General features: G+C 41.8%; 1 protein-coding gene across 4 annotated transcripts in view; it reads left to right on the forward strand.

The window, feature by feature from the left end:
* Positions 1-27,502, forward strand: part of SAMD12 (sterile alpha motif domain containing 12) — a 195,094-nt gene that overhangs the window by 93,225 nt on the left and 74,367 nt on the right. For 2 of the 4 annotated variants that reach the window (XM_068396365.1, XM_068396366.1), the window contains exons 4-6: positions 2,748-2,888; positions 15,162-15,233; positions 17,916-17,990. In XM_068396365.1, coding sequence (XP_068252466.1) covers positions 2,748-2,888; positions 15,162-15,233; positions 17,916-17,977 — 275 coding nt within the window. In that variant the 3' untranslated portion in view covers positions 17,978-17,990. Of the gene's footprint in view, positions 1-2,747; positions 2,889-15,161; positions 15,234-17,915; positions 17,991-27,502 lie in introns of those variants that run through there. The other 2 variants (XM_068396367.1, XM_068396368.1) reach the window with 2 other exon arrangements.

Below are 27,502 nucleotides of genomic sequence, written 5' to 3' on the forward strand. Positions count from 1 at the left end.
GTTTTGAATGTTTGCAAAGACAGAGACTCCACAATCACTCTGGACAACTGGTTTCAATGTTCGATAACACTTACAGAGTTCTTAGCACCAAATGATAACTCTTCCAGATATGTACAATACAGGAAGTAAGACAGTGAAGCATCTGAAATAATTAGCTGATTGTCAGGACCTTGGCCGTAGTAACTAATTGGCTTTGGTGACTGATCCAGGCATTAGCAATATCTTTTCAAAGGCCTGACTTAGTACCAGAATAAAAAATTATTCCAGAACTGACTTGGATGTTGTTGTTCAGAGTATTGAGGGGGAAGAAAGTATGGGGAGGATTGAATTTTCTTAGTTCAGGTCACTTACTGCATTCTTGAAATGCCACATTTGGATGTTTGTCTTCTTGCCTCACCACTGCCTCAACGTGTCACATTGAATTTGGTGCAAGAAAGAGTTAATTTAAGGCAACTTGAGCAAGCTGCTGCAGATAGTATGAGTCAAAGACATTTTTGTCCAATGGCATTGTGCTTTGAGCCTAAGCCGCAGGGGAAGTTGGCATGCCAGGAGTTGAAAAGAGATGTCTGTGTTTTGTGCACACTCAACTTCCAAAAGCAGTGACTAGGGTAGAAAACTGACATGAATGTGAAATAAAGAGTTGCCCAGAGGAAATAGAGAGTAATGACTATATCTATGGCCAAAAAGAGGTGGAGGGCGCTGGATGCGATGCATGGCCTCTGTCTGTCCTTTCATATTACTGTTTCTGACTCCCTAAGATGACATGCGTGTTGGCATTCTTTAAACTGATGACTTGTTTATATTTTGTTTGCTTTCAGTTGCTAGATTGACATTACAGACCATGCTCTTGGACTGCTGTACATCCTTTATAAATTGCTTTAAGATGTTTTAGTATGATAAGACGATATAAAAATTGAAGTCATTATTACTATCTGTATCACCAGGGGAACTGGACAGCTGGCATTGATCTGTAAGGGACTAATTTCCATATTTTGTTATTACATTAACCCATAGAATTCTTCTTGTTTTTGATTTCAAATAAAGTTTTCCTAATCAAAAGGTCATTCTCCGTAGTGTGTAGTGGTTGAGAGACATGGAAGGGCAGAAAATGTATGAACCCTGTCATTTTTTATCAGATCAATAACATCTTGCTTTGTTAATGGTAATATCCCAGTATTTTACATTGTGTCATATCAAGATCCCAGTAACTGCTTCACAGGACCGCTTGTGAGTGAAATCTAGCAGTTAGGCAATGGTATACCGCTAACTGCTTGGTTTGGGGCAAATATTATATGCCCCTTTAAATTCTTGGCATTTATCTTAAGTTTTTTAATTAAAATAATCATAAAAATTCTGTACTCATTGCTGTTTTGTAAGGAAAGATTTTGAATAAGGGCCTTATCTTGCTGCGTTGAGTAACACTTTATGATGAGCTAAATTGTACCATTCATCCAAAAGCCACAGTAATGGTAGCACAGAGGCCGCTGTGTTGCAGAGGGAGTAACTTGCTTTTCTCTGTCTTCTTCTAGTTTCATAATAAAGCCAGAGAAATCAAAGAAGGGACTTTTAATAATTAAAAAGCGCTTACAGTCAGAACTAGAAGAGGTAAAAAGTTGAGTCTGTTTAAGAAAGTGAACCAAACAACATGCCATTTTCCAAGGTAGTATCAATGTAGCTCCAGTGTGATTTTCTGGTATTGCCCAGGGCGCTTTTGGATAGCAAATGTATATACTGGGAATCAAGGGTCAGTAGAGGGCTGGAGGGCACTCCTCCCTATACTAACTCACAGCAGTGGTGAAGACCAAAGAAAGTAAGTTTTGGTTTTCTTCCGAAGGTAAAGATCTGCTTGATGCTTTGGTTCTTTGCTTGGTCCAAATACTTCCTTAGTGTTGGCTCAGCCAGTGTGCTGCCTTCCTCCTGTTTACTTATAGCATAGCTATGCCCAAAAGATGGAGTCAGAGTTCCACTAGCAGAATCTGGGGAGTGTGGATTGTTTGATTTTTTTAAAATCTACAATCTATGTGGGATTGTGGTTCAACATTACCCTAATGGAAAAGATAAGTCACGAACTGGGAGCGATTGCCTGCAAAGACCATAGGCTCCTTATAGTTGGGCAAATGTCTTTTTCAGGAATGATTTAGTTATAACTGATAGTGCGAAGGAAAATTGCTGGCTCTTTTTTCTGTTTTGCTATGATAGGTTGCTGTTGAGAGGGATTTGGAAGGCTGGACCACAAAGTACAGGGCCCTCCTGGGAAATGGTGCTGTTACACTATAGATATATCTGAATTGCAACAATATTCATCCTCATTATATCTTAACTTGATTAAATTGGTAAAATTCACTTTCACTGGTGGTTTCTTGACAGTAATGTAAATGCTTGAAAATAGGTGCGGGTCTATTTAGGCACCTGGACCAATTCTATTCTTACAGGGGATATCCTACCTGTGGGAGACCAGCTGGCACTTAAGAACAGCAGTTGGTTGTCTAAAATGGCACAAGATACCTATTTTACATGCCTAAATGTCTCACAAAGCACCAAAACAATACAGAAAATCAAAAGAAAAGGGAGGAGTGGAACATAGATCTCTGACAGTAAGGAAGAACCTAACTGAAGAAACAATAACCTCTCAGACTGAGGCCTTTCAGGGCTGAGAATTTTTTCTGTAGCAAATTATCCTCTCAGAGTGAGAATATTGCATTAATGGAAACCCTTGGGTGATTTTTCTTTGTGCCTTTTGCATCTAGGCCGTGCTTTGCTGAGACTTACTGACAAAAAGCTTGAACGAATGGGCATTGCCCAGGAAAGCCTGCGACAGCACATTCTGCAGCAAGTCCTTCAGCTGAAGGTGAGAGAAGAAGTCCGAAACCTCCAGCTGCTTACACAAGGTATGAAAAATAATTTTGATATGGGCAGTTATTGAGATCAGGTAGGAGAAGTTTGCCTGAGGGCATAAAAGGTGACTTGATGTTCTCCCGCAAGAAATGATGCGTGAAAATGTCTCATAGATTCCACATGCTTTCCAAGGTGGGAACAAAAGGTAAAATAATGCATAAATAAATAGAAATGTTCAGCTGCCTGTTTTGCATGATGAATAGGCTCCATCTACAGATTGATGGTAGTCTTACTTAAATGTCTGCTTACTAAGATGAAAATAATTACATATAAAGGGCACAAGTAGTGAATATGCTGTCTTCACAGACATACATTTTGCATTAATTGTTTACTTTCAGTGTTAGATAAAAGAGTAATCTCTGTAACCTGTTTTATGGTAAAGCTGTCAGTGGAAAATTACCTGTTAGACTCTGTTTTTTGTAGATGGCTGATTCCTTTTTCGTGTTGGAGTAATTTTATTGACTTGAATAGAGTTGCTTGTAATTTATGCTGCTAAGAAAACGCAGAACTGGGCTCAATATGGAGATCTTGGTTAGAAGACAGGGAAGAAGGAGTAACAAAAAAGCTCGTACATATTTTCCAAATGAGGTTGAAGATGTTTTATGATGACTTGTGTTATTAGCTCTCTATTAAGGCTTTTTAACAGCTGTGGTAACATAGAAGAAAAGCAATCATTGTGGCAGTAGTGTAAAGGAACATTTAGAGATCCTCTACTATATATCTGCAATACTTTCTCAATGTTAAATGTTGTTTGGTAGTCCAGTGAGATGCATAAACCGCCTACTTCTGTGGTGTTTTGGTTCAGTGCCCGTTACATGTCACATCATATGAAAAAAATAGAGTTCTGCAGTACATGCAGTGTATTTTTAACAAAATGTCCTTCACACATGACATTATGTTCCTGATTAAGCCTTGCTCACTGTGTTTGGGGAAAAACTCTCTGATTAGTTGAGTAAGCTGCATTTTATCTGAAATAGCTGATCTCTCGACTGAATTGTTCCTTTAGGCTTGGTGTCATGTGGATTGTGATGAGGAGCTTTAGGACTTTTTCATTTTGCTATGATCCGTGAACATGAGCTCACCTCATCTTGTGTCATGTCAAAGGCAGTGCACGTGCTGAAACATCAGTGTCTTTCCCAGATGTTTACAACTGTTCCTTTTCCCTTCATCCATTCATCCTTTCATCCATTATTCCTACATCCTTTTCTTCAGTGTTGGCCAGGTTCTCTCCTCCCATACACCTGGAGTGGTACTTGAGAGTTTGCCAGACTGCAAAGTTCTGGTCACCGACCATCACTGTTTTAGACCTGCTTAGAGAAGTTGGGATTTTATTGATATGGGACAATGAAGACCCACTAGCTATAAACTTGGGTCAGTTGATCACCGGAGTCCAGATAGATTCCTCCATAAACCTGTATTTGGCATTGAGAACTATGTGTTGCCAGGCTTCTCCTTTATTGTTTCTCTCTGCTTCCCCTTTGGACACATCAGCTGGTGTATGAGTCACGATCAGTCAGACAGTGGCAACTGCCATTTCAAGGAATTCAGGGCATCATCCTCTGAGATTTGTTCCTTGCCCATGAGGATACAATGTTGGACTTTGGTAAGAGGATGAATAAACACATGCTGGACTATGAAGGACAGGCTAGTGATAGATGTATGGATGTGTGTTTAACGTAGTCTCCCTCTGCCACGTAGAGAGAACATTGTTAGTTAGTCTGATCATATAAAGGCATGCCATCATATGCTTTATGAAAGCCAGCACAAGCTTACAAAAAGCTGGTGGTCTGCAGCTCCTGCTGTCTTCCCCTACAATGCCATTGGCCATTGTGCTGCACTTCAGTTCCACTCCAGCCTTCTTAAATGGAGCTGAAGTTATGGGGCAGCACAACAGTCCATAAAACATTCCCCTGTGCAGCAGAGCTGTGTTAATCATATGATCCTGGAGGAAGGGGACAGTGAGTGATAGGATGACAGCAGTATTCCTGCCTCTTATCGCCTCATTTACACCAAGTTGGAGTGTGTGTCTGTTGAAAGTGCTTGTTTGCAAGTAGTAAGGTTAAGATATAATTTCTCAACTACAGTGCAGTCTGTAAAGCTGTGTGTATGTCAGTTGTTCTCCAAAACTGGTGCTGTCCCCTTGCCCAGTTTCTTCAAACTGTGTCCACTCATATTCTTATGGTTTATGCGTTCCTAATCCAGGTTGTTACTGGAATTCCAGGTTGTTACTAGAATAGCTTTCTGGGAGTGCTTTTCTCTTTTGGAGAGCATTTGGAGAACATTTTTTCTCTGAGAAGTAACACATTTGCATGCCAGCAGTTTCTGCCTTTTGGAAATTCAACTTGCAAAATGCAGGTCACAGTGTAGCTATTGCTACACTGTGCTTTGCTGTCCTCCAAAATGTCCTCCAAAAAGAGGGGGAAAAAAAGCCCTCTGTCTCTCAGTGGACGGTTGGGAGATCGTTAGCTGAAAGAAGCTGTTAAAACCCCTTTCGGAATTAATTTAGCACACAAGCTGTGTTGCAAGCAATGAGGTCCTAATTCAGAACCCATTGATGTCAGCGAAAAGACTTCCACTGACTTTAGTTCGTACCCCAACTGAAGGTGGAACGAACGGGGAAATTTTTAAAAAAGCATCATGTAATACTTATCAGATATTTTAAGTGTTCCTGTGTTCTGTTGTCTGCAGAGAAAGTTAACCTCATTTTAGAAACTCAGTAGAGAACTAGCATTCTTTTCTACTTCTGTTTCAGAAAATGACTTAAAACTGTTTCATTCTTCTTCATTCAGGACACACCATCCAGTCTCTTTCTGGGGATTTTAAAGCCAGAATAGTATGTGATTGTGTAATTGAAGGCTTGTCTTGAGTTTTCGGAAGACTTTTGTTTGGAGTAAGAACTGCCTGATTGTGGCTATTATCAGCAGAAACATTGTTCCAACCTCCACTAGGATAGAAGGGCACCGGCCCAACTACTGGTCTGTGCTTTTTTCCCCGACTTAGGGATGTTGAGGAACTAATTTGACAAAATGTCTTCCAGTGTCTCTTGGGGAGAGCTGCACACTGTTGGAAACACCATTATTGTACTGTTACCACTGTAAGCCTGAGTTGAAAGATCATTTTTTTTTTAAAAAAAGCCTTACATAACTACACAGAGAAGAAGTTATTTTGGGATTTTTCAGTGCAAGTCCTGCTTTTGGTTAGCATAAAAGAGACTGTCCTCAAAGTGGTAGAACAGTGCTATGTGTGATTCTGAGCAAAGTATTCATAGACAGCAATCTGCTAATAGGGCTGAGCTTAAGAAGCATTTTTGGGTTTGGATTAAATGATGCCTGCATTAAAGATGACATTGGACCCCCTCCTAAGCTCCTCTGAGTTTCATATGGGGCAAAGTGCTACTTGAATATACTGCGAGGCCACAGAATATGCCGAATTTTCTTCAAAAAAACATTTCTCCTGCTAGCAAAATGTGTTAGAATAAGACTTTATGCTTCATTGAAAATCATCACAGCTGTTGATACCTGTTGGAATTATTTCTTCAATAAGTTTTCTGCTCATCCTGCACCTGTCCTCTGCTACTGAAAAACATACGTGCCCAATGATAACCACAATAAGACCAATATTTTTTCTTCCTTCAATTTCCAAAACAGTCCCATTCAAAACCTGTTATAGTACTCGAGCACTGTATTCTTCCAGGAAGGGAACTAGAGAGCCTTCAAAGATGCATCTTATCTTCTGCCAAAAGATGAATTAAGAGCCATGTATTCTAGTGATGGATCATTCACTGGGTTTTAGAGGAACTGTGTAACAGAAACATTGCCTTCAGGGTCCACATGGTGAGTAAACTACGACCATGAAACCTCACCTAGCTGAAACATGTTATAAGGATTTTTACAGCATTATTACCCTCTTAATACTAGAGTAAAGGCAAGCTTGATCAAAATTTGAGCTGTTTGGCACTGAACCCTCCCAGGCGGTCAGAAACATGACACTAGTTCCTGTTCACCTTATCTGCTTCTTCCTTGTGAATGTTGAAGGTGGGAGGAACTTGAGCACTGCCATTCCAGCTTGCATCACCACGTGTGATGAGATTTGTTGTCATTTTCCATAAGCAAATCCTTGAAGTACTAGACTCACTCCCATCTGAATTCCCACATATGAAGACCTTCCCTGCTGTGATGGCTCCAGTACAGAGCGTGAATGATTGAGAGTTACACACCTGCCTAAAAAGGGACTTGAGCGGTCAGAAAATTTGAGAACGTGGGACCTTGCAAAGTGCAGAACTGGAAGGTCATTTGGAGTTAAGAGAAGATGATTGCAGCTTGCTGTCCCCCTGCTGTGTACGCTGTACGGGTACTGTGGTATCTATCTGAACTACCATTGCCTACTGTCCTTCATGTCCCTTGAAGTAATGTTGCTTGAGATCAGCAGATTTCTTTGTCATCCCTGTAAAGAAGTCAGAACAACTGAGGTTTGTGATTGAGGGCCATCCTGTTACACTTCCAGGATGTACTGTTTTCTTTCCTGGTACATTCTGGACTCAAGGTTTTGGCACCCAAGGAATCGTGAGTTCCTTCCACCAGAAATACTCTTTTTCTTGTCTGTAAAAAACAGCAACAGATGTTGCCTCTGTGAGTGCTCCAGGTAGGCAGTGTGTTCTCCTTCCCAGGCAGCTGGCAGGGGAAGTGTGTAACACTTGAGGAATCTCGGTTTCACATCCCTGTGTTGGTGTCCAGAGGCATGCGGCATTTGAAATGTTGGCTGTCCTCTTCACAGGCACCCGTTCTTTTGTTTTCATTGTCTTGACCTCATCTTTTTCTTTTCCCTAACCCTGAATCTTCCAGCTAGTCAGGAAGGGCTTTTCTTCTTATAACACAAATTACTATGCAAATGTTTCTTGCATATGCTGCATACATGGCATCTATCCAAGGCACAGAAAAAAAAACACTTGATATTTCAGAAGAGCTCCAGCAAACTTAATTCCCAGCTGATTTCCTTTGCTCTGTGCTCCTGTTACGCTTCAAAATCTCTGAGAGACCTTGTGAGTTGACCACCAAGTATAGCATGGAAACATTGACAGAAATTACCCAAAAGTAGTAGTTTATCGCTTATCAGAGCATCAAAACTGTGTTCCAAGACTCAACATGCTAAATTGCCTGATTATAGGTAAAGAAATCTTAACTTCCTTCTCGATATGGCTTTATTTTCACCATACGTTTTATCCCTCTTACTCCTTTCCATTGTATGTCCTTTTTTTCCCATACCACTGTAGGAATCATAGCACTTGTACTTAACACTGCTCTTCCAAGACTGTAAAATGACTTTGCTATCATCCGTTAGAGTACAAAAGAGCAGTCTTTGTTATATTCTTTCCATTCCCAGACAAGGACATTTTTAGTACTTACAGAGGACATAGGCTCTGGAGTCAGAAGCCATGGTTGCTCCTGAGAGGTTTTTCAGACTTTAGGCACTGTTAAGACTTATGAAAACCAATTTTTTCAGGTTACAGGTACGCACTGAGGGGTTCTCTATAGTTTTCATTTGTTTTAGCTGAAGCAGAATATCGTATGTGGAGTGTGTATCTGAGTGCAGATAAAATGTTTAAAACACATGCATCAGTGACGATAAATATCAAATTCTATCTATGGCATCAGTTATTTGAATTGCATGTGGCTGGTTTCTAACCTGAAGAATATACTTTGCAGTGCAATCAATGGTCCTTGGTAGACCATTGAATTACTATGGTTCTGTTAGTTACCTCTTAGCTATTGCTGTGATGCTAATACATATTCATATCAAATAACTGAGTGATTCAGCTGACAGGTAAAATAAGTTCCAATACACTGGACAATACATTGTAATGCACTCTGGATAGGTTTAGCACAGAATTGTCCTTCAATATGGGTAGTATATTAGTTTGGATTATGAATAAGGAAACATGTATGCGACTATGAAATTTGTATTGATGAACTTCTACAGCAAGGTTTTAGCTGTATAATATTATGTTGTGCTTGCATTTTTATGTGTTTCTATAAATAATATTGCAACTCAGTCTACTGGGAATGTAGTATTAGCTGTTTTGTATGATTGCAAGGACATGATTGCAGTTGTCTGGTTTTCTTATTATTTTATTAATGTTGATTTTTTTTTCATTCCTGCTTTTCAAATTTCTCAGAAGTCAGTCTACTGGAAAATTTGGTCTGGAAAGTTTAGTCCTGAGCTAATGCATACCCAAAACTGTCTTACATGTTTGATGAATAGGTATTACACATATATATATATATACACACACACACATATATGTACGTATTTCCCCACTCGTGTAAATTGGAAAGAGAAAAAACAATTTTGTTCAAGGTTTAAGAAAAAAAAATTAAAATATTGCTGTTTGTGCTGCAGCCAGTCATGAAAGACTTTCCTCTAAATGGGAAAGTTTTGAGCAGTCAGAGGCTGTGATTTAACAACAGCTGTTTGTGATCAGTGCCAGTAGAAATCACTTGTTTTCACCCAGCCGAAAGGAACAGGCTGGTAAAAGGGATTCCAGGAATAGGTACAGTCTTTCACACAGAGTTTAAATAAATCAAGTCTACATATTGTAAGATGGTGCCATTTACAATGTAACATATTTGTCATTTCTAACGAGTTGTTTCCAGAAATCAGACATAGAATAAAATTCGGGTTGATAGTTTTATAAAAGAATCGAGGAAATTGGAGCCCTAACCGATTTCTGACCCCTTAGAAAGTACATGGAAATTTTCACTGCTGGGCTTCTGGTTCAAAACCTGACTGTCTTCATCAACTAACACCTTTTTGGTCAAACTGAGTGGATAGCGTTGGAAATAAGAAGATAAGAAATGCCATTCTTGGTCGGATCCAGTATCCCTCCGTCCCAGTACTCTGCCTCTGACAGTAGCAGATGCTGTGTAGGCAGAGCGCAGAACACTGGCCTCTCTCTGTGGTCCCATCCCCTTAGGCTCCCCAGCATTCAGAATTGCTGCATTAGGAAGAGTACTTCCCTGCATAATTCTTTTAGTATCCATTGGGTATCCGTCTCACTCTGTCATGAAACAAGTTGTTCACGAATCAAGTTTTTTTCTGGACTAGAATATAGTCACTGGCAGCCTCTGTGGTGCCAAAAGCACCAAAGCCTAACTTGGCATGCCTTCAGTTGGGTATCTTCTGCCTTCCACAGAGACTCTAAGCAATCCTACTATCGTGTGCGTGCTGTAGTAGCTACACATCCTCTGTTATTTCAGGTACACCAGTCACACCTCAGACACATAAGATGAATTGTGCCAGTTGCTCTCCACTGCTTATACAGAAGCTCAGGATGGCTGCCAGATGTATTTGTCTACGTGGTAGACGACTAAACTTAGGTGAAATCAAGATCAGGTTCGAGACCATCTAAGGAACCTGAAGGTGAACAAGTCCATGGGACTTGATGAGGTGCATGCACGGGTCCTGAGGGAACTGGTGGATGAAATTGCTAAGCCGCTATCCATCATTTTTGCGAAGTCGTGGCAGTCTGGTGAAGTTCCCACTGACTGGAAAAGGGGAAACATAACCCCCATCTTCAAGAAGGGAAAAAAGGAAGACCCAGGGAACTACAGGCCAGTCAGTCTCACCTCTGTGCCTGGCAAGATCATGGAGCAGATCCTCCTGGAAACTATACTGAGGCACATGGAAGTCAAGGAGGTGATGGGTGACAGCCAACATGGCTTCACTAAGGGCAAATCAGGCCTGACAAATTTGGTGGCCTTCTACGACGGGATTACAACGCTGGTGGACAGGGGAAGAGCAACTGATGTCATCTACCTGGACTTGTGCAAAGCATTTGACACTGACCTGCACAACATCCTTGTCTCTAAATTGGAGAGACATGGACTTCACGGATGGACCACTCGGTGGATAAAGAATTGGCTGGATGGTGACACTCAGAGTTACGGTCAACTGTTCGATGTCCAAGTGGACACCAGTGACAAGTGGCGTTCCTCAGGGGTTGGTATTGGGACGGGTCCTGTTTAACATCTTTGTCAGCGACATGGACAGTAGGATTGAGTGCACCCTCAGCAAGTTTGCCGACGACACCGAGCTGTGCAGTGCGATCGACACGCTGGAGGGAAAGGATGCCATCCAGAGGGACCTTGACAGGCTTGAGAGCTGGGCCTGTGCAAACCCCATGAAGTTCAACAAGGCCAAGTGCAAGGTCCTGCATGTGGGTCAGGGCAATCCCAAGCACAAATACAGGCTGGGCGGAGAATGGATTGAGAGCAGCCCTGAGGAGAAGGACTTGGGGGTAATGGTTGACGAGAAGCTCAACATGAGCCGGCAATGTGAGCTTGCAGCCCAGAAGGCCAACTGTATCCTGGGCTGCATCAAAAGAAGCGTGGCCAGCAGGTCGACGGAGGTGATTCTCCCCCTCTACTCCAGTCTCGTGAGACCCCACCTGGAGTACTGCATTCAGCTCTGGAGCCCCCAACATAAGAAGGACATGGAGCTGTTGGAACAAGTCCAGAGGAGGGTCACAAAAATGATGAGAGGCCTGGAACACCTCTGCTATGAAGACAGGCTGAGAGAGTTGGGGCTCTTCAGCCTGGAGAAGAGAAGGCTCCGGGGAGACCTCATAGCAGCCTTCCAGTACCTGAAGGGGGCCTACAGGAAAGCGGGAGAGGGGCTTTTTACAAGGGCAGGTAGTGATAGGACGAGGGGGGAATGGTTTTAAACTGAAAGAGGGTAGATTTACATTAGATATTAGGAAGAAATTCTTTCCTGTGAGGGTGGTGAGACACTGGCACAGGTTGCCCAGAGAAGCTGTGGCTGCCCCCTCCCTGGCCATGTTTAAGGCCAGGTTAGATGAGGCTTTGAGCAACCTGCTGTAGCAGAAGGGTGTCCCTGCCCATGGCAGGGGTGTTGGAACTAGATGATCTTGAAGGTCCCTTCCAAATGAAACCATTCTATGATTCTATGAAATCAATTCCCACTCGCTATGGCTAGGTATAAACTACGCTGAAAAAAGTTGGTCTGAAAGCTGGATGAATTGCCCTCTTCACTCAGTTGGGTTTTGGTAACACCATCTTTCTGATTTTATTAAACTAGTGTTGCTGATGCCTGCATGAATGCATCTGTTTGCAAAGTGTTTCACCATATTGGCGCTTTTAACAAACATGAAAGTCCCTTAAAGCCTTTTTGAAAATGCAAAATTAAGTTTTGCTGTTTTGAATCCCTGCAGGTGAACGTTGCCAAATAGTTCTAAAGCATTTTTTCTTCCTGTTGTTACTAGCATTTATGTCCTGTGCAATAAAGATTTATAATTACTGGAAAGATTCAAGGGAGGCAGGAGAAAAACCCTCTCCTTTTTATGCCTTTGTAAAGTTGCTTTTCTAAGTTGTGTAAAAAGAACCTGTTTTATTTAGAAGCTTCTTTTTTTTTCCTTCACATTCTTTAAAAGCCTTTCTGTAATGTAATTTTAAAAGTAGATGTGGTTCTATTCAAATAAAAGTTTACTCTTAATGGCGTTTATGCTTCATATGATAGAGCACCTTCATTTACTTAGTTATACATAGGCAGTTAGCAGTGTTATGAACTGTTTCTTTATTACTAAGCAGTATGCAGATCTCTGGCATCTTCCACAAAGGAAAGGGTGGGGTTTTTTTAAACTTTGTATTTTACATGATCATAAAGTACAGGTACTAGCCCAGTGTTTTATGACATGCTCAAGTATGATTAATAATTTTAACTATGCTGGTTCCCCCTTAAGATCAATATTATAGAATTTTTCCAGTCACTGTTTGAATGGATTTTAATTGAAATTGATTCCCTATAAAATAATAAATTGAAGTGTATTAACAATGATCCTGTGGTCCTTGATGTTAAGGAGTTCTGAATTTTAACAAAATTCTGAACAGTTTTCAAAAAATACCTGATTTTCCTCTATGCAGCCCAAGTACTCATGAAACACTTGTAGGTTTTTTTTTTTATTTAAGTGCTGATTCCAACAGATGACAGCATAAGTGCAGCAGGCTTGATTTGCAACATGAATGTGAATGGAAACGTGGCAGGGAATTGTTGTTTTTTAAATAAATCTATTTTTCTGTTTGCAGTTCAGCTACAGCTGTATTGAAGGAACCTAACATTTAAATATATACTGTTATGCATAGTGTTACCTTCAAAGTTTTTATCAGTAAAAATATCTGCCGGTCACCTGACATTAAAAGTTACATGTACAAAGAAAGGATGCATTGAGAAAATCTGCAGTGAGTAGCTCTGTAAGAACCTCAGTGTTTTTCCAAAGGTATCACCTGTAAGGGCATTCTTTGTTTTTCTCAGTGTATGAAGAAAGGCTGAGAGAGTTGGGATTTTTCAGCTTGGAGAAGAGAAGGCTCCAGGGAGACCTTCTATCAGCCTTCCAGTACTTAAAGGGGGCTTATAAGAAAAATGGGGACAAAATTTTTAGCAGGGCTTGTTGCAATAGGACAAAGGGTAACACTTTTAATCTAAAAGAGGGTAGATTTAGACTAGATATAAGGAAGAAATCTTTTACAATGAGGGTGGTGAAACACTGGAAGAGGTTTCCCGGAGAGGTGGTAGATGCCCATCCCTGGAAACATTCAAGGTCAGGTTGGACGGGTACTCTGAGCAACCTGACCTAGTTGAAAATGTCCCTGCTCATTGCAGGAGGGGGTTGGACTAGATGTCCTTTCAAGGTCCCTTCCAACCCAAACTATTCTATGATTCTAAGAGTGATGGGTTGAGTTTTAGGCAGTATGTACATGTCAATACCACACAGTTCTGAAGCCCCTCAACCACTCTAAGGTTTCATCCACATCCTAGGGCTTATTCTCAGCTAAGCTTATCTACATAGTTGGAAAAGTAGTTGGTTTACATATTACATACATTTGGCTTGTACAGTGACTTCCACCTCAAGACAACCTGGTTAGAAAATAGCCAGAGTCAGTAACATGCACATCATTTTATATCCAGGCAGCCTGGTATAAAATGTCAGGCTCTGATGTGGCATACTCATTCAACTATACAAGAGGGCAAAGCTCATTCTGAGGAACTGTAGGAATAAGTAAGTCAGAGACTTTTGCATGTGAACAAAAAGGCATGTCAAGGTTTCTCTTCAAGCCTGAGAGCAGTCTGAAGGCATATACATTGACATGGTCTTAGAGTTTTGAGTCCTCTCCACTTGAAATAGGATTCAGATCTTCCCGGTCAGTTTATCTGGGATACCATTAGCTGGCATTTGATGATGTGAGATGGAGTTGAAGCAACTCCAACACCTGGGCCTTGAAACAAGTAATTTTGCCATATTCTTTCATTCTAAATGGGTTTTGAGAGAAAGACCTGGAAAAAAAAAAAGGTCTTGCACGGCAAAAAGAGAGAGTTCTTGCTAACTTATGTCTTTGTTCAGGAAGCAGTAATGCAAAGCTTCTGTTATTAAAACTTATTCTCCAAAGTCCTCTAAGCTCTATGGTTTTTGTTTTCTTTTCTCTTCAGCATATGTTGGAGATGGACATGGAGAGGGGATGGTAATCACATTTCCTTCTTTCTTTAAAGTGTTAGGTCATTCCAGTCTTCTTGAGAAATAAAGAGGAAAGCCTTCTTTCTTACTCTGTTTCTTTTTGTCTTTCCTTTCTTTAAAAACTGCTGAGTAACTGAGGATTGTTGTTGAAGTTGGGCCAAGAGATTAATATCTCCTGCTCTAGTTTTCTTCTGTTGATTCTCCTTTAGCTGGAGTGTTTAAATGGCTGATTAGACTAGAGTTGTCTGGTAAGGAATTTCTTTAGCTTGTTCCAGAGAGTGTAGCTATGTGAAACACTTCTCAGACGTTCCTTGTGATTTTCTGTCGTAAGGTGCCAGGATGGTCCAGCCGTATTTAAAGAATCTTGGATGCTGGAAGGAGCAATCAACATCATCTTAGACAATGGACTGGCTTTTAAAAGTGTCAGGCAATTAAGGATGCAGTTAGACCTTTGAAAATTCCCTACGCTGATCCCTCCCACAGTGTCACAGCAGTTACAATTGTCGGCCCAAACTTTAAAGACTTTGAACCCAACAAACTATATTTCAGATGAAATGGACAGGAAGGGAGGGACAGTCCTACCTCTAAAGCTCCACTGACAAATCAGTTGTCACCTGTGTAGTTTCTGAATGCATCTTTCTCTAGACTCAAGAATTGCTTTAATGTGTGCAGCAGTGCAGCTGCCATCCATTCTGTTACAGCTATTGACTGTGACACTAACCACTGATATTGTTGACTTTTGTAGATCTCTACTTAAACCTGGAGCATGGTTTTTTGAGGGTCATAGAAAAGCAGCCAGCCCTTACAGCCCATCAAGGTAACAAATGTCTTTTTGCTGGGATGTATCTTCATAAAATGAGACATCTGTGAGCTTTTTTTGTCTCTTTCTAGAAATGTTTCCTTTAGGTATAGAGGAGTTTTCAGCTATCACCATGAAAATAGTGTTTTATTTTCTTCTAATTCTAATAAGCTCTTTCTGAGTGAATTATTATTGTTTACTGATATTTGCTTGCTAGAATTGTTCGCTGATAAATTTTCTTTCTCCCTTCTTAAATACCTGCTGCTGTGATATGCACTAAAATGTGTGACCATTGCTTTGTCAGTAACTCATGTTTTCCTCTATGGTACTGTTACTGCTATTCTAGAGATCTCTTTGGTTCCCTCTAGTAATGGGAGTGTCACTGTGGGAATTTTACTATACTTCTACATGGCTTAGCTGATCACATGACAATTCTGGTATAAGAATACATGGTTTAATGCTTTCTTCAGTGTTTTCTCTTGATCCAGATGATCAGAACCCGGGGTATTTAGGTGAGGAATGTGAACAGATGGTGGGACCAGAAGAGAGGATCCTTTTATCAAGGATGTCTCTAGGAATTAGGAGCACCTAAACCTAGTGTCTTCTTTAAATTTCTGCTGCTTATAATTAATTTGGCTAGCATCTTTGGGAAAGTCTTTAGCTGACTTAGAACTTGATCCATACTCTTCATGTACACATTCTGTATCAATTCTAGCACACTGAGCAAATCGCAACAGTAGCTGCTCTACTAAGAAGAATGTACATTTATGTCTACCACCAGCTACGGGTTGGTTTTTATCCCAATTATCTCCCTTTGAAAATCTGAGACCTCAACTTTACTCTTGGTTCTGTGAGGGCAAATGAAGGAGTAATGCTCCATTGATTTCAGCAAAATGTGAAACTAGTTAAAATGAGAGCAGGATCAACCCCATTTTTCCTCTACAGCATGAGACTATAAAGCCCATTCAAATCAATGAAGGGTACCAATGACTTTGCTGACCTTTGGATCAAATCCATAAACCTTTTTAGTAACTTAATTAAAACCACAAATACAGGAACATAAGTGTTCTGTTCTCTAACCCGACGTAGGTCTTTCTAAAATTTAAAAATATGATCCCTTGCTAATTTTATTGTATCAAAAATACAATTTTGATATTTTATTCTCTTTAGAACTTTTTTCTTAGCTGTATAAAGCCTATTTTTCACTTGGTCTCAAAATCTCTTTTGATGATGTGCACTGCCTATGTTATTTGCAATCCTAATTTCATAATCACTGTTGAAAATGAAACCCACAAAACTTGTTTTTATCTTACTCTTTTTATTCATATTCTTTACTAAAACAGCATAGTCAAAGTTTAGCGTGAGCAGTTTGAAGTGTCTTTGTTACATCTCACATAAGCCAGCTAGAAGTTATGTGTATGGTTGAACTCATTGTTCACATTCGTCAAATAATCAAGGAGGAACAAAAGCCACCTCCAGAGGTAATCTGCGCCCTTCTAAAACAGATGCCCATGATAGATGCAGCACATTGCCCTCTGGAGGTTCCTGCCTCTATCAGCTGGAGGACTCACCATCTAACTTGGGACAGCTAAAATTAAATAGAGGAAAAGTAGGCGGTAGCTTTTCCCATTTTTTACTTCTCAGCATGAAGCATATAACAAGTGATATTGCCCACTTTTAATTTGCCATAAATCTTCCACTGCCTTAGTATATTAATTTTATTGTCTTTATCTGTACCTGTTAGCAAAATTTGGTTATGCTATGCCCTTAAATTGCTTTTTTTTTGCTACAATTGATGACATCGTCTTTCATATTCTATTACTTCCTATGAACATTTTTTTAACTGAGCTAGCTACTGCTCACTGGTAGTAGAATTAAAGTACCAACCAAAAAGGCTAAAATTAATGAGGTAGAAGTTCTGGGTTAAGGGGTTTTGGGGTTGTTTCCTTACTTGTAATTTAAATGGTCCTTTAGTTTGAAGCAGATGAGGACTCATTTTATATATTGTCTTGGGATAGGGTTATAACTTACTTATGCATTGGCAATTTTTCTCAGACATGAGTGCTTTAATATCTGCAGTTTGACAGATTCTAGTCCTCTGAGTTCTTCCTTTCATCTGGATGTGGTTGAGCCTGATACAAATATTAAACCATTATTATTATTGTTTTATGACTGTGGCTTTTGTTGCCTCTGTGGAGCTTGGTCCAGTCTTACACAGGAAGGCCAGGACCAGGCTGAGAGCCCCAGATGAAATGCTCATTGAGAACTGAACTTTTTGCTTTTATAATTCAGAAAGCTTACTGAAAACTTCTTCCCTTTCATATAATTAATTAGTACAGGCAATGAAGGTGTAAGTCTCTTGAAAACTATGAACTGCATAGTTTCGATTAAATAGGAAAGCTGGTAAAACCTATAAAAAATTACTTGAAATAATAATACAGAAGAGCAACTGAAAAAACAAGCTTCTTCATATGTCTGTCTTTGGGCTTTCTGTGTCTCCCTTAAAGCTCTCTTACATTCTCGTGCAGCTCGTTTGTTTTATTGAATGCTAAAGCCTTTTACCATCTGCCAAAAGGTTTTATTTTGGGGTTTCCTCTTATGTGGGAGGGTGCTTTCCTCCTTCCCTTCATGCTAGTTTCCTTGCTATCTTTAGGACTCAGAGCCTACTGAAGACCTTCCTGTCTCCCTTTTATTACACAGTCTCCTTCTTCCTTGCTGCAAGTTCCTGCTCCCGGGGGCAAAGAAGAAAACAAGAACTGTAGCTGCCTTTTTGAGCTGCCTGGCTGCTGCAGACGGCTTTTGTTTTAAACACAGGAGTCCAGTTCCTGGAGTGCAGGGCTGCGTGTGCTCAGCAGGAATGTTCCTCGGAGTGGGTGTTTTTAGGAATGGCTCCTGCATGAAGGTGCCCCTAACTGCCCAGTGCTTCGGCTACGGAGTGCAACGGGCTTCTGAAAAAGGGTTCTGGAACCTGTAGCGTTTACTCTAAAAGCAGTTTACTCCTCTCTATTTGTTAGTCTTTTACATCAGCACATTAATCCAACCTCTTCTGCCACTGTTAAGACATCTGTAGCCATAGCCCTTTAGTTTCTTCCTTTTATGGCAAATTTTAGATGTTTATTTTTGCTATTAACATATTGATTTCCTGTCTTTACCTTTCTTGTGCTGTAGAGAAAAAGAAGTGCAATTGGAGGTGTTATATTTGCAGAGGGATAGAATTGCTTTTTTTTTTTTTTTCCCCTGAGAGCAAAATAAAGTGGATGCTAGTCTGGGTTTTTGAGCATAGCTCTCAAGGATGCAGGGAATACAGCTGCAGTGGGCTGTGAGCATCCAGGTGCCAAGCCATGAACATGGCAGGAGGATGCAGCAAGCCCCAGTCAGGCACCTCCATTTAAATCTCTGCTGTGGAGCTCTTCAGGTACCTGCCATCATCTCTCCTTGAAGTAGATGCTACATGGGGGAAACAAAGGGCCCTGCCCTTTCCCTTCAGCCTCTGCCTGCTGGGAGTGAGAGCAGACACTGTCTGAGGAGCGTGCAGTCCTGTTTCTGCCTGTCCTGATTTGCTGTACAGCTGAGCTTGTGTCCGGAGGCAGTCTGAATGTGGAGGGCGCAGGCATAGGGAGTTGCGCTGGGTATCAGATCACCTCCTGAGATCTCTGCCAGGATCCATATCAACCACATGATGCCTCTGCTGAGTGCATTTCTGGCTTTCCTTTTTTGACTTTTTTTTTTTAATCACTGGCATTACACCAACCAGCATGTCAGGTAGTAATAGGAATGTAATAGTATTTTATTTGTGATTAGCTCATCTCTTGGACTCTGAGATGTTCTAATCTCTATCCTTCTGTCATCACCCGGCTCTCTTTGAAGCTCTGTCCTTCTTTGGTTTATTTACTCTCCCTCTGCAATTGAGAACTTTACTGTTGATCACCGTGAAAAATTGTGAGTGCTTAAAAATAAATGATCCATCTTCCATCCCTTCAGTGCATCCAGTTTTTATGACTATAGGAATCTAATGAAAGGTTGAAATGGGGATGAGGAAGTTAAGGGTGTCCCAGGGTGTTACCTAAATGTCTGATCTACAGATGAAAAGGGATACTGGGATTTCTGTTTAGGAAAGTGCCAGTAAAACTGCCCATTTCTTAGCACTGGATATTTTAATGACATTCAGTTCCAAACTCCAAGTACAACATTGCAGAGAGAGGTCAGTGGTGCCCATTTCTAACAGCAGAATGGTGCAACATAACACAGCAGCCTGAGATGGCATTCTCCTGAAAAATAAGAGAGCTGTGTGAAGAAATTGCAAGCAGGAGACACACGTATCTCCTCATTTAGAAAGCAAGGCATTGTACTTCTGTATAAACACAGCTTTCCGTGTTCGCCCCGTCACACAGATGCACACACATGCACACACTCTAATTGGATAAAAACGTAAACAGTAAATTAAGGATATGATTAAAAATTAAACAGCCACTGCAGAAACCATCAATAGTAAGTGCTTATTAACTTACATATAACAGCATGCTGGTGTGATAGCTTCAAATTGGCTGCTGAAACTGATTTGCAGCAAACAAGGCCAGCTTTCCAAAAGGATATTTCTGGGTTTCAGTAATCAGACCCTCAGCTCTGATTGCTTGTTTTGTTCCTTCACAGTTGTTTCCAGCCTTTTTAAGTTACTGATAATATGCATTACTTTCTTGAACTGTAGTGGGTGATATGCTTAATCCTTCACCTCTGGTGCTTAGCAAGAAAGAGACATGAGACAGTGTGGGTCTGACCCAGCTTTGTCCTTTCTCATGCATTGCGAGACTGCTATGTTTTGCCCCTCATCTCCACCCCCTTTTTCTGCAGGGCTTCACCAGAGCCCCTATCCATGCTGTGACCCACCTTGCTGGCTGTTCGTTTATATACGTGCTGCATGGCAAGCTGAAGGGCAAAGTTGATTTATACATGTTCACCTGCCCATCTGAGTGCCACATCCACATCTGTGATCTGCAGACCAGCTCCATCTGGCAAGGCTGCAGTTTCTGGAAAGGGCATCCCCAGCTCCATGGTCCCTTTCCATCCACTCCTATAACATTTATGTCCTACTCTCTTGTGTGACCTGCATGTGGAGGCCTGCATATCAGACAAGACGTTTGGCCGTCTTGCTTTGGAGTTAGCATGGTTTTGAGATAGAGCATGGCATTCTCAGTAGAACTGTTACAGCCTGGATTCAACACTGGCAGCTCCACATTAAGCTTTAAGCATTTAGGGGGAAAGTTGAAACAAGGTTGAAGTCCTCTCAAAATCTGGGCTAATCTGGCAGGGCTGAGCAAAACATGATCTTTTCCAGTGAGCTCTGTCTTCTTGGATGTTTGCTTTTCAGGTAGGTTGGATAATACAGATATGTCACCAGTACATGGTACAAAGGAGCTTTTGCGTACTTGTCTCCTGCCTTTATATGGCCAAAGCTGCGTGCTGCTCACTCCAGAAAGCAGCTGAGCTTTCTGCTTTTTATCTGTGTCTCCTGTGTTCATTTAGGCTGGGGACCTCCTTCCCACTTTTCTCCTGCCAGTCAAAAGCGAGAAATGAATGGGTGTTACTTGAGTTAAAGATCTATAGCCAGCCCAGTATCAGTGGGTTGTGTATTTCCTGTAAGAAAACCTTTAATTCTGCCCTCCTATGAGAAAGTAGCATGTCCCCTGAAGGGCTGCCAAACCCCTTGAACGTGGCTGCAGGTGGCTCCAATGTGGTTTTTGTTAAAACACAGCTGGAAGATGATTTCTGTCATGAACACCTCAGCCCTGTCAACTGTTTCTGTGCTTGTTCTGCTCCAATTGGTGTGGTCCGTATTTGGAGCCATACAGTGGGTGGCTCTTTGGCAGCTGCTAGCGTTGTAGATCAACATCGGCTGCAGCCACGCTTTGGGGAGCCAGACAAATGAGTGGCAAATACCAGAGCAGCTGTTCTTCATTCAGGGTTCCCTTCAGTTGCTTAGACCACTGACTTGTGTTCTGAGGGGTATGAAGGCTGTCCTGATAGGGATATTCACCGTTGGAGTTTCTGGATATAGCAGGGGAATGGTATGAGAAGGGATACTGTAGTGCTAAGAAAGTAGTGGAGGACATCATAATGGATGTGAACCTGGTCTGAGATGCAGAGCAGGGAGCCTGGGGCTGCTGAGAGCCACTGCTGAAGCCAGGATCCTGGGTTAGGTGGACTCAGTATGGCCTTCACTCTTGCTTTCTGTGCTTTGTTTCCCAACTTTGCCAAAGCCTTTCCAATATAATTCCATCCCTGTCCCAGCCACCAATTCTCAGACCATGGAAAGTAGGGAGGAAGCCAAGGATTCACAACGTGCCTGGGTGGGACACAAGAAACAAGGTTGGAAACTCACTGTCTTAGGCTGGTAGAGCTGAATTGCTGTCAGCAGCAGAAGGAAACCTCTCCAAAATGGTCTCAAGTGTACAGAATACCGCAGGGAGCAATTCCATTTCTTCTCCATGTCCTGAAGAACAGATGGATCTGACATGTTTGCTGCCTCATGCTGTCTTGTTTTATCAGCACATCAGATCTAGGTGCTTGACAGATGTGCCAAATGGAAAATAAAATTCATCCATGCCCAGTTGTATGGATTTTAGCATCTCTAGTTCCTCTTTAGAACTATTCTCTTTAGTGTCCAACTTAGCCTGTGTATAAATGAGGAGGTATTTTCATTTAAAATTAAGGGAAGACAGAGACAAATAAACTGTTACAAGTGCCAACCGATCTTGTGAGCTTTAAAAGCAGTTTGGCATCTTCAGCTTTTTGGTTCAGAGCTGTGTCTAAGATAGGAAAAATGTCAAACTCAATGCAAAGAGGCCAGGTTGAACCATACTGGCAGTAGTGAAGTAAGATTTTGTACATGTTACAGCTTGAATAGCCTGAAATTTTAAAACCTGTGTTACAATTGCAAAAGCATGAAATAAAAGCTCTTTGAAGCCAGAAGTATGTTTGCTCAAAAGTTATTGCAACACAGTGCTGAATATCAAAAGCTGATTTTATTCACATCTACCCCATTCCTGTTTCTTCCCCCCAGCACACACTTGGTTTCTATGGGGGATGAGGCAGCAAGTGCTTCTGCATCTTTTTTTCACAGAAATGTCTCTGTCATGGTTTTTTTCCTTCCTCTCTAAAAAAAATCAAAGAACTAAAAATTGTGTTAACATACTGTGGTATTTCCAGCAGTTGCAAACTGTGCAGTGCAAAGTGAGTATGAAATATTTAATGTGATTTTAAATTAAAACTGTGCTACCTATTTACTTTCTAAAAGAAAAGTACATCAGATTTATTTGAACTTCAGACAGCATAGTAAAGTTAGATCTTACAGGTTCTTGAAATTACTTAAATTCATATATTTCAAAGTATAGAAGTGAGTATTTGCTGCTGAAATGCAAAGGAAGTCAGACAACAGAATTGGTGAAAGTCACTGGTTAAACACCTGCTGTTGAAGAGCTAAACTCTTTTTTTACTTCTGCAGGTGCAGAGATAATATCTTTTTCATGTTTGTTCAGCTATTTCGATTCAGTGACTAGTTCATTCAAAAGTAAGAAACCACTTGGGAGAAAAAAAAGCTGAAAAGCTTCTTTTCCTCTTTTAATCTATAAACAAAATCTGTGCAGTAGAGAGTAAGATCTACCAGTTCTGAGATGTTGAGAAATATGCTAACCAGAACAAAGACATTCCGTTCGTCAAGTGAAGGTAATGCTTCCTTGCTTAATGAGACTGATTACTTAAAAAGTATAATGATAAGCTTATTTTTGCCTGATTATGTAGCTTATTTGGAAAATACCGTTCTTCAACATTTTTCTTGCATTTCACTTTTACCCACTAAGATCTATTTTACAACTAGAACTTAACATGAATCCCAAAGGAAAAAAAAAATAGTCAACCTTAGTCAAAAAAAACTATCATTGCTCATGCCCAAGTGTAATGAGAATGTAAGGAATGAAAATCCCTCACCGCATCTTTCTGGACAAGTTGTCCAACTGTGGGATGAGTAGGTTCATGGTGTGCTGGGTGAACAACTGTCTGAACGGCTGGGCTCAAAGGGTTATAGTGAATGAGGCTACATCTAGCTGGTGACCAGTCACCAGCAGTGTTCCTCAGGGTTCAGTTCTAGGGCTGGTTCTGTTAAATATATTTATCAATGATCTGGATGCAGGAGTTGAATGCACCATTACCAAGTTTGCTGATGATACCAAACTGGGAGGTGCTGTTGACTCTCTTGAGGGACAAGAGGCCTTGCAGAGGGATCTAGATAGATTGGAGCATTGGGCTATGATTAATGGGATGAAATTTAACAAGTCTAAATGCTGAACTCTGCACCTAGGGTGGAGTAACTCTGGGCACAAGTATAAATTGGGAGAGGAGTGGCTGGAGAGCAGCCCTGCAGAAAGGGATCTGGGAGTGCTGGTTGACAGCAGGCTCAATACGAGCCAGCAGTGTGCCCTGGCAGCCAAGAGGGCAAGCCACATCCTGGGGTGCATCAAACACAGCATGACCAGCCAGTCAAAAGAGATGATTATCGTGCTGTAGTCAGTGTTGGTGTGGCCTCACCTTGAGTATTGTGTGCAGTTCTGGGCCCCACCATCGAAGAAGTATGTGAAGGCCCTTGAATGTGTCCAGAGGAGGGCAACAAAGCTGGTGAAAGGGCTGGAAGGCATGTCCTATGAGGAGTGGCTAAAGACTTTGGGCTTGTCTAGTTTGAGAAAAGGAGGCTGAGAGGCGACCTCATTGCTCTCTACAGCTTCCTGAGAAGGGGAACTGGAGAGAGAGGTGCTGATCTCATCTTCCTGGTAGCCAGTGATAGGATGCATGGGAATGATTCAAAGCTGCACCAGAGGAGTTTTAGACTGGACATTAGGAAGGATTTCTGTACCAAGAGGGTGGTCAAACACTGGAACAGGCTTCCTAGAGAGATGGTCAATGCCCCAAGCCTGTCAGTGTTTAAGAGGCTTTTGGACAATGCCCTTAATAATGCTTTAACTTGTTCAGCCCTGAACTGGTCAGGCAGTTGGACTAGATGATTGTTGTAGGTCCTTTCCAGATGAAATAGTCTATTCTGTTCTGTTCTGTTCTATTCTAAAATCAATCAAGAGTTGTGTATAAGAATGCAAATCATGGACATAAATATGTGTACATTGTGTTAACTGAAAAAAAAGAAATACCATATTTATTGATACATGCTATCTTTAGATTTAGGTCAACATGCTGACAAGTTCAATATTACATCTGGACTCTATTGCCCACAGGCTTAGGACAAGTAGTATCAAGAAATATTAACAGAAAGCAGTTGTATGGAGGACAGAGAAGAGCAAGTAATCTTTTCTGGTTTAGAGGTCTAGGCACACAAAGGACAAGGAGGTATCTGGGCGGAGCCAACCTGGATTTACTAAGGGCAAAACAGCCTGATTGCCTTCTACATTGAGATAACTGGCTGTGTGGACAAGGGAGGAGCAATGCACATCGTATACCTTGACTTTACAAAGGCCTTTGACATGGTCTCCCACAGTGTCCTTGTAGCCAAATTTCTGACTTATAGACTGGATAAGTAGACAACAAGTGAATGGAGAATCTAGTGGCATCCCTAATGGGTTGATACAGGGTCCAACACTGTCCAAATACCTTTGTTAGTGACCATGATGATGAGACAGGGTACACCCTCAGCAAGTTTGTGGATGCTGCCAAATTGGGCAGCACTATCCCTCAGAGGGATCTGGACAGACTGGAGAAGTTGGCTGATGGAGTCCTTAGGAGGTTCAGTAAACACAAATACAGAGTCCTGCATCTGGGATGGAATAACCTCCTGCACCAGTATGGGGTGGGGGCTGATTGGCCAGGGAGCACTGCTGGAAAATACCTCGGGGTCTTGGTAAACAACAATGTGAATACAAACAAGCAGTGTGCCCTTGCTGCAAAGGAGGACAACAACATACTGGGCTGTACAAGCAGCAGTGCAGCCAGCAGGTCAGGGGAACTGATCGTTCCCTTCCCTTTGGCACTGATGAGATGACTTTTTGAACAGTGTGTGCAGTTTTGGGCTCAGTACAAGAAGCGCGTTGACAGACTGGAGCGAGTCAATGGGTAGGTCACCAAGATGGTCACAGACTGGAGCACATCATGTAGGAAAAGAGGGTGAGGGCTGGGTTTGTCCAGCCTGAAGACGAAGTTTGGGGGGTCTTACTGCTGACTGCAACTGCCTGTTGGGAGGGCACAGAAAAGACAGGACCAGATTCTTCTCAGATGTGCATGGGGCCAGAATGAGAGGCAACGGGCACATGTTGTGATACAGAAAATTCTGACCAAATATAAGGTGGAGAAAAAAGGGTGGTCAAACAGTGGAACGGGCCCAGAGAAGGTGTGGGTCTCCATCCTTGTAGATATTCCAGACTTGACTGGACATGGCCCAGGGCAACCTGCTCTACCACTAATCTTGCTCTCAGCAGGAGGTTGAAGTAGAGAGCTCCAGAGGTGCCTTCCATGCTGCCTGGTTCTGTGATTGATAGATGCCAGTGTGTGAGCTAATTGCCAGAGCTTCTCTTTGTGGGTCACTCTAGGAAAAATAGGAACAATTAGAGATGTTTTATGTGATTTGCTTTAGGCATCTACTATGGTGTAAGTTGAATCTCACTCTGGGAGGTCTTGATCTCTTCTCTGGAGTGACAAGCTGAATAGATGCCTACCTTTGGTCAAGTGAATCTTGTCTAGGCTGTCTAATAAGAGTTAAAATCTAAAGAGGGTTACTTTTGTTTCTGAGGGCAAAGGAGATTAGTGAAGGAATTTACTTTATTCTGAGTCATCAGAAGGAAGTGGTTGTGAATTTAAAGGCAGAAGGCAATGTGAGTGAAAATTATCACAAAAGAGTTTCTGATCTGAAGGAGAGGAAGGAATGAGTAAAAGCAGCTGAATAATGTCAAAGGACTTTAAAAGAGCTGGTTTCTTTGAACTTTGGAATAAGTAGGTAATGGCTGGGAAAGGAGGGAAAAGAAAGTTCAGGGGAACTGACAGTTTTTTTTAGAAGACAAGAACTACAGACATGGCAGCAGACTGTCCCATTGAAGGAAGAAGACACAAAATGTCACAAGTACTCCAGGCCCTCTGCAATTGCTTGAAAATCAGGAATAATACAACTAATGGGAACAGGAGAATGCATTGCTAAGGGAAAAACTTAAAAAGTAGCACAAACACCTAGTTCAATGAGTTGCAATTACAAGGGGTATTAAAATTTAGGTTTTTCAAGACTACAGAAATAAGGGGAAAGCTGAAGGAAATTAGAGTTCTGTTACTTTGTGGACAAGGAGGAGAAAGCTGGTCACAAAGAAGAGGATAAATACTTCATGTACACCAATGCATGCAGCATGGGGAATAAACAAGAGGAGTTAGAAATCCGTGTTCGGTCGGGGGGGCTATGATCTAGTGGCAATTACAGAGACTTGGTGGGACGCCTCGCATGACTGGAATGTGGTCATGGATGGCTATGTCCTGTTCAGGAAAGACAGGCCGCTAAGGAGAGGTGGTGGAGTTGCTCTTTATGTGAGTGAGCAGCTAGAATGTATTGAGTTCTGTCCAGGGGCGGATCAGGAGCGAGTTGAGAGTTTGTGGGTGCGAATTAAGGGGCAGGCTGGCAGGGGTGATACTGTTGTGGGTGTCTATTACAGGCCACCGGATCAGGATGAGGAGGGTGATGAGGCCTTCTACAGGCAGCTGAGAGCAGTCTCGCAATTACAGGGCCTGGTTGTCATAGGGGATTTCAACTACCCTGATATTTGCTGGGAGGCCTACTCAGCCAGCCATCCTCAGTCCAGGAGGTTCCTCCAGTGCATTGATGATAACTTTCTGATGCAAATGGTGGATGAGCCAACTAGGAGAGGAGCGCTGCTGGATCTGATCCTCACTAACAAGGAGGGTCTGGTTGAAGAGGTGAAGGTTGAGGGCAGCCTTGGTTGTAGTGACCATGAGATGGTAGAGTTCAGGATCTCATGTGGCAGGAACAGAATAGCTAGCAGAATCACAACCCTGGACTTCAGGAGGGCCAACTTTGGCCTTTTCAAGCAATTGCTAGGGGAAATCCCATGGGACAGGGTACTAGAAGGTAAGGGGGCCCAAGATAGTTGGTTAGCATTCAAGGACTGCTTCTTCCGAGCTCAAGATCAGAGCATCCCAGCAGGTAGGAAGTCAAGGAAGGGTACCAGGAGACCTGCATGGTTAAACAGGGAACTGCTGGGCAAACTCAAGTGGAAGAAGAGGGTGTACAGATCATGGAAGGA

The sequence above is a fragment of the Nyctibius grandis genome, chromosome 3 (assembly GCF_013368605.1).
Source record: "Nyctibius grandis isolate bNycGra1 chromosome 3, bNycGra1.pri, whole genome shotgun sequence".
Taxonomy (NCBI): Eukaryota; Metazoa; Chordata; class Aves; order Nyctibiiformes; family Nyctibiidae; genus Nyctibius; species Nyctibius grandis.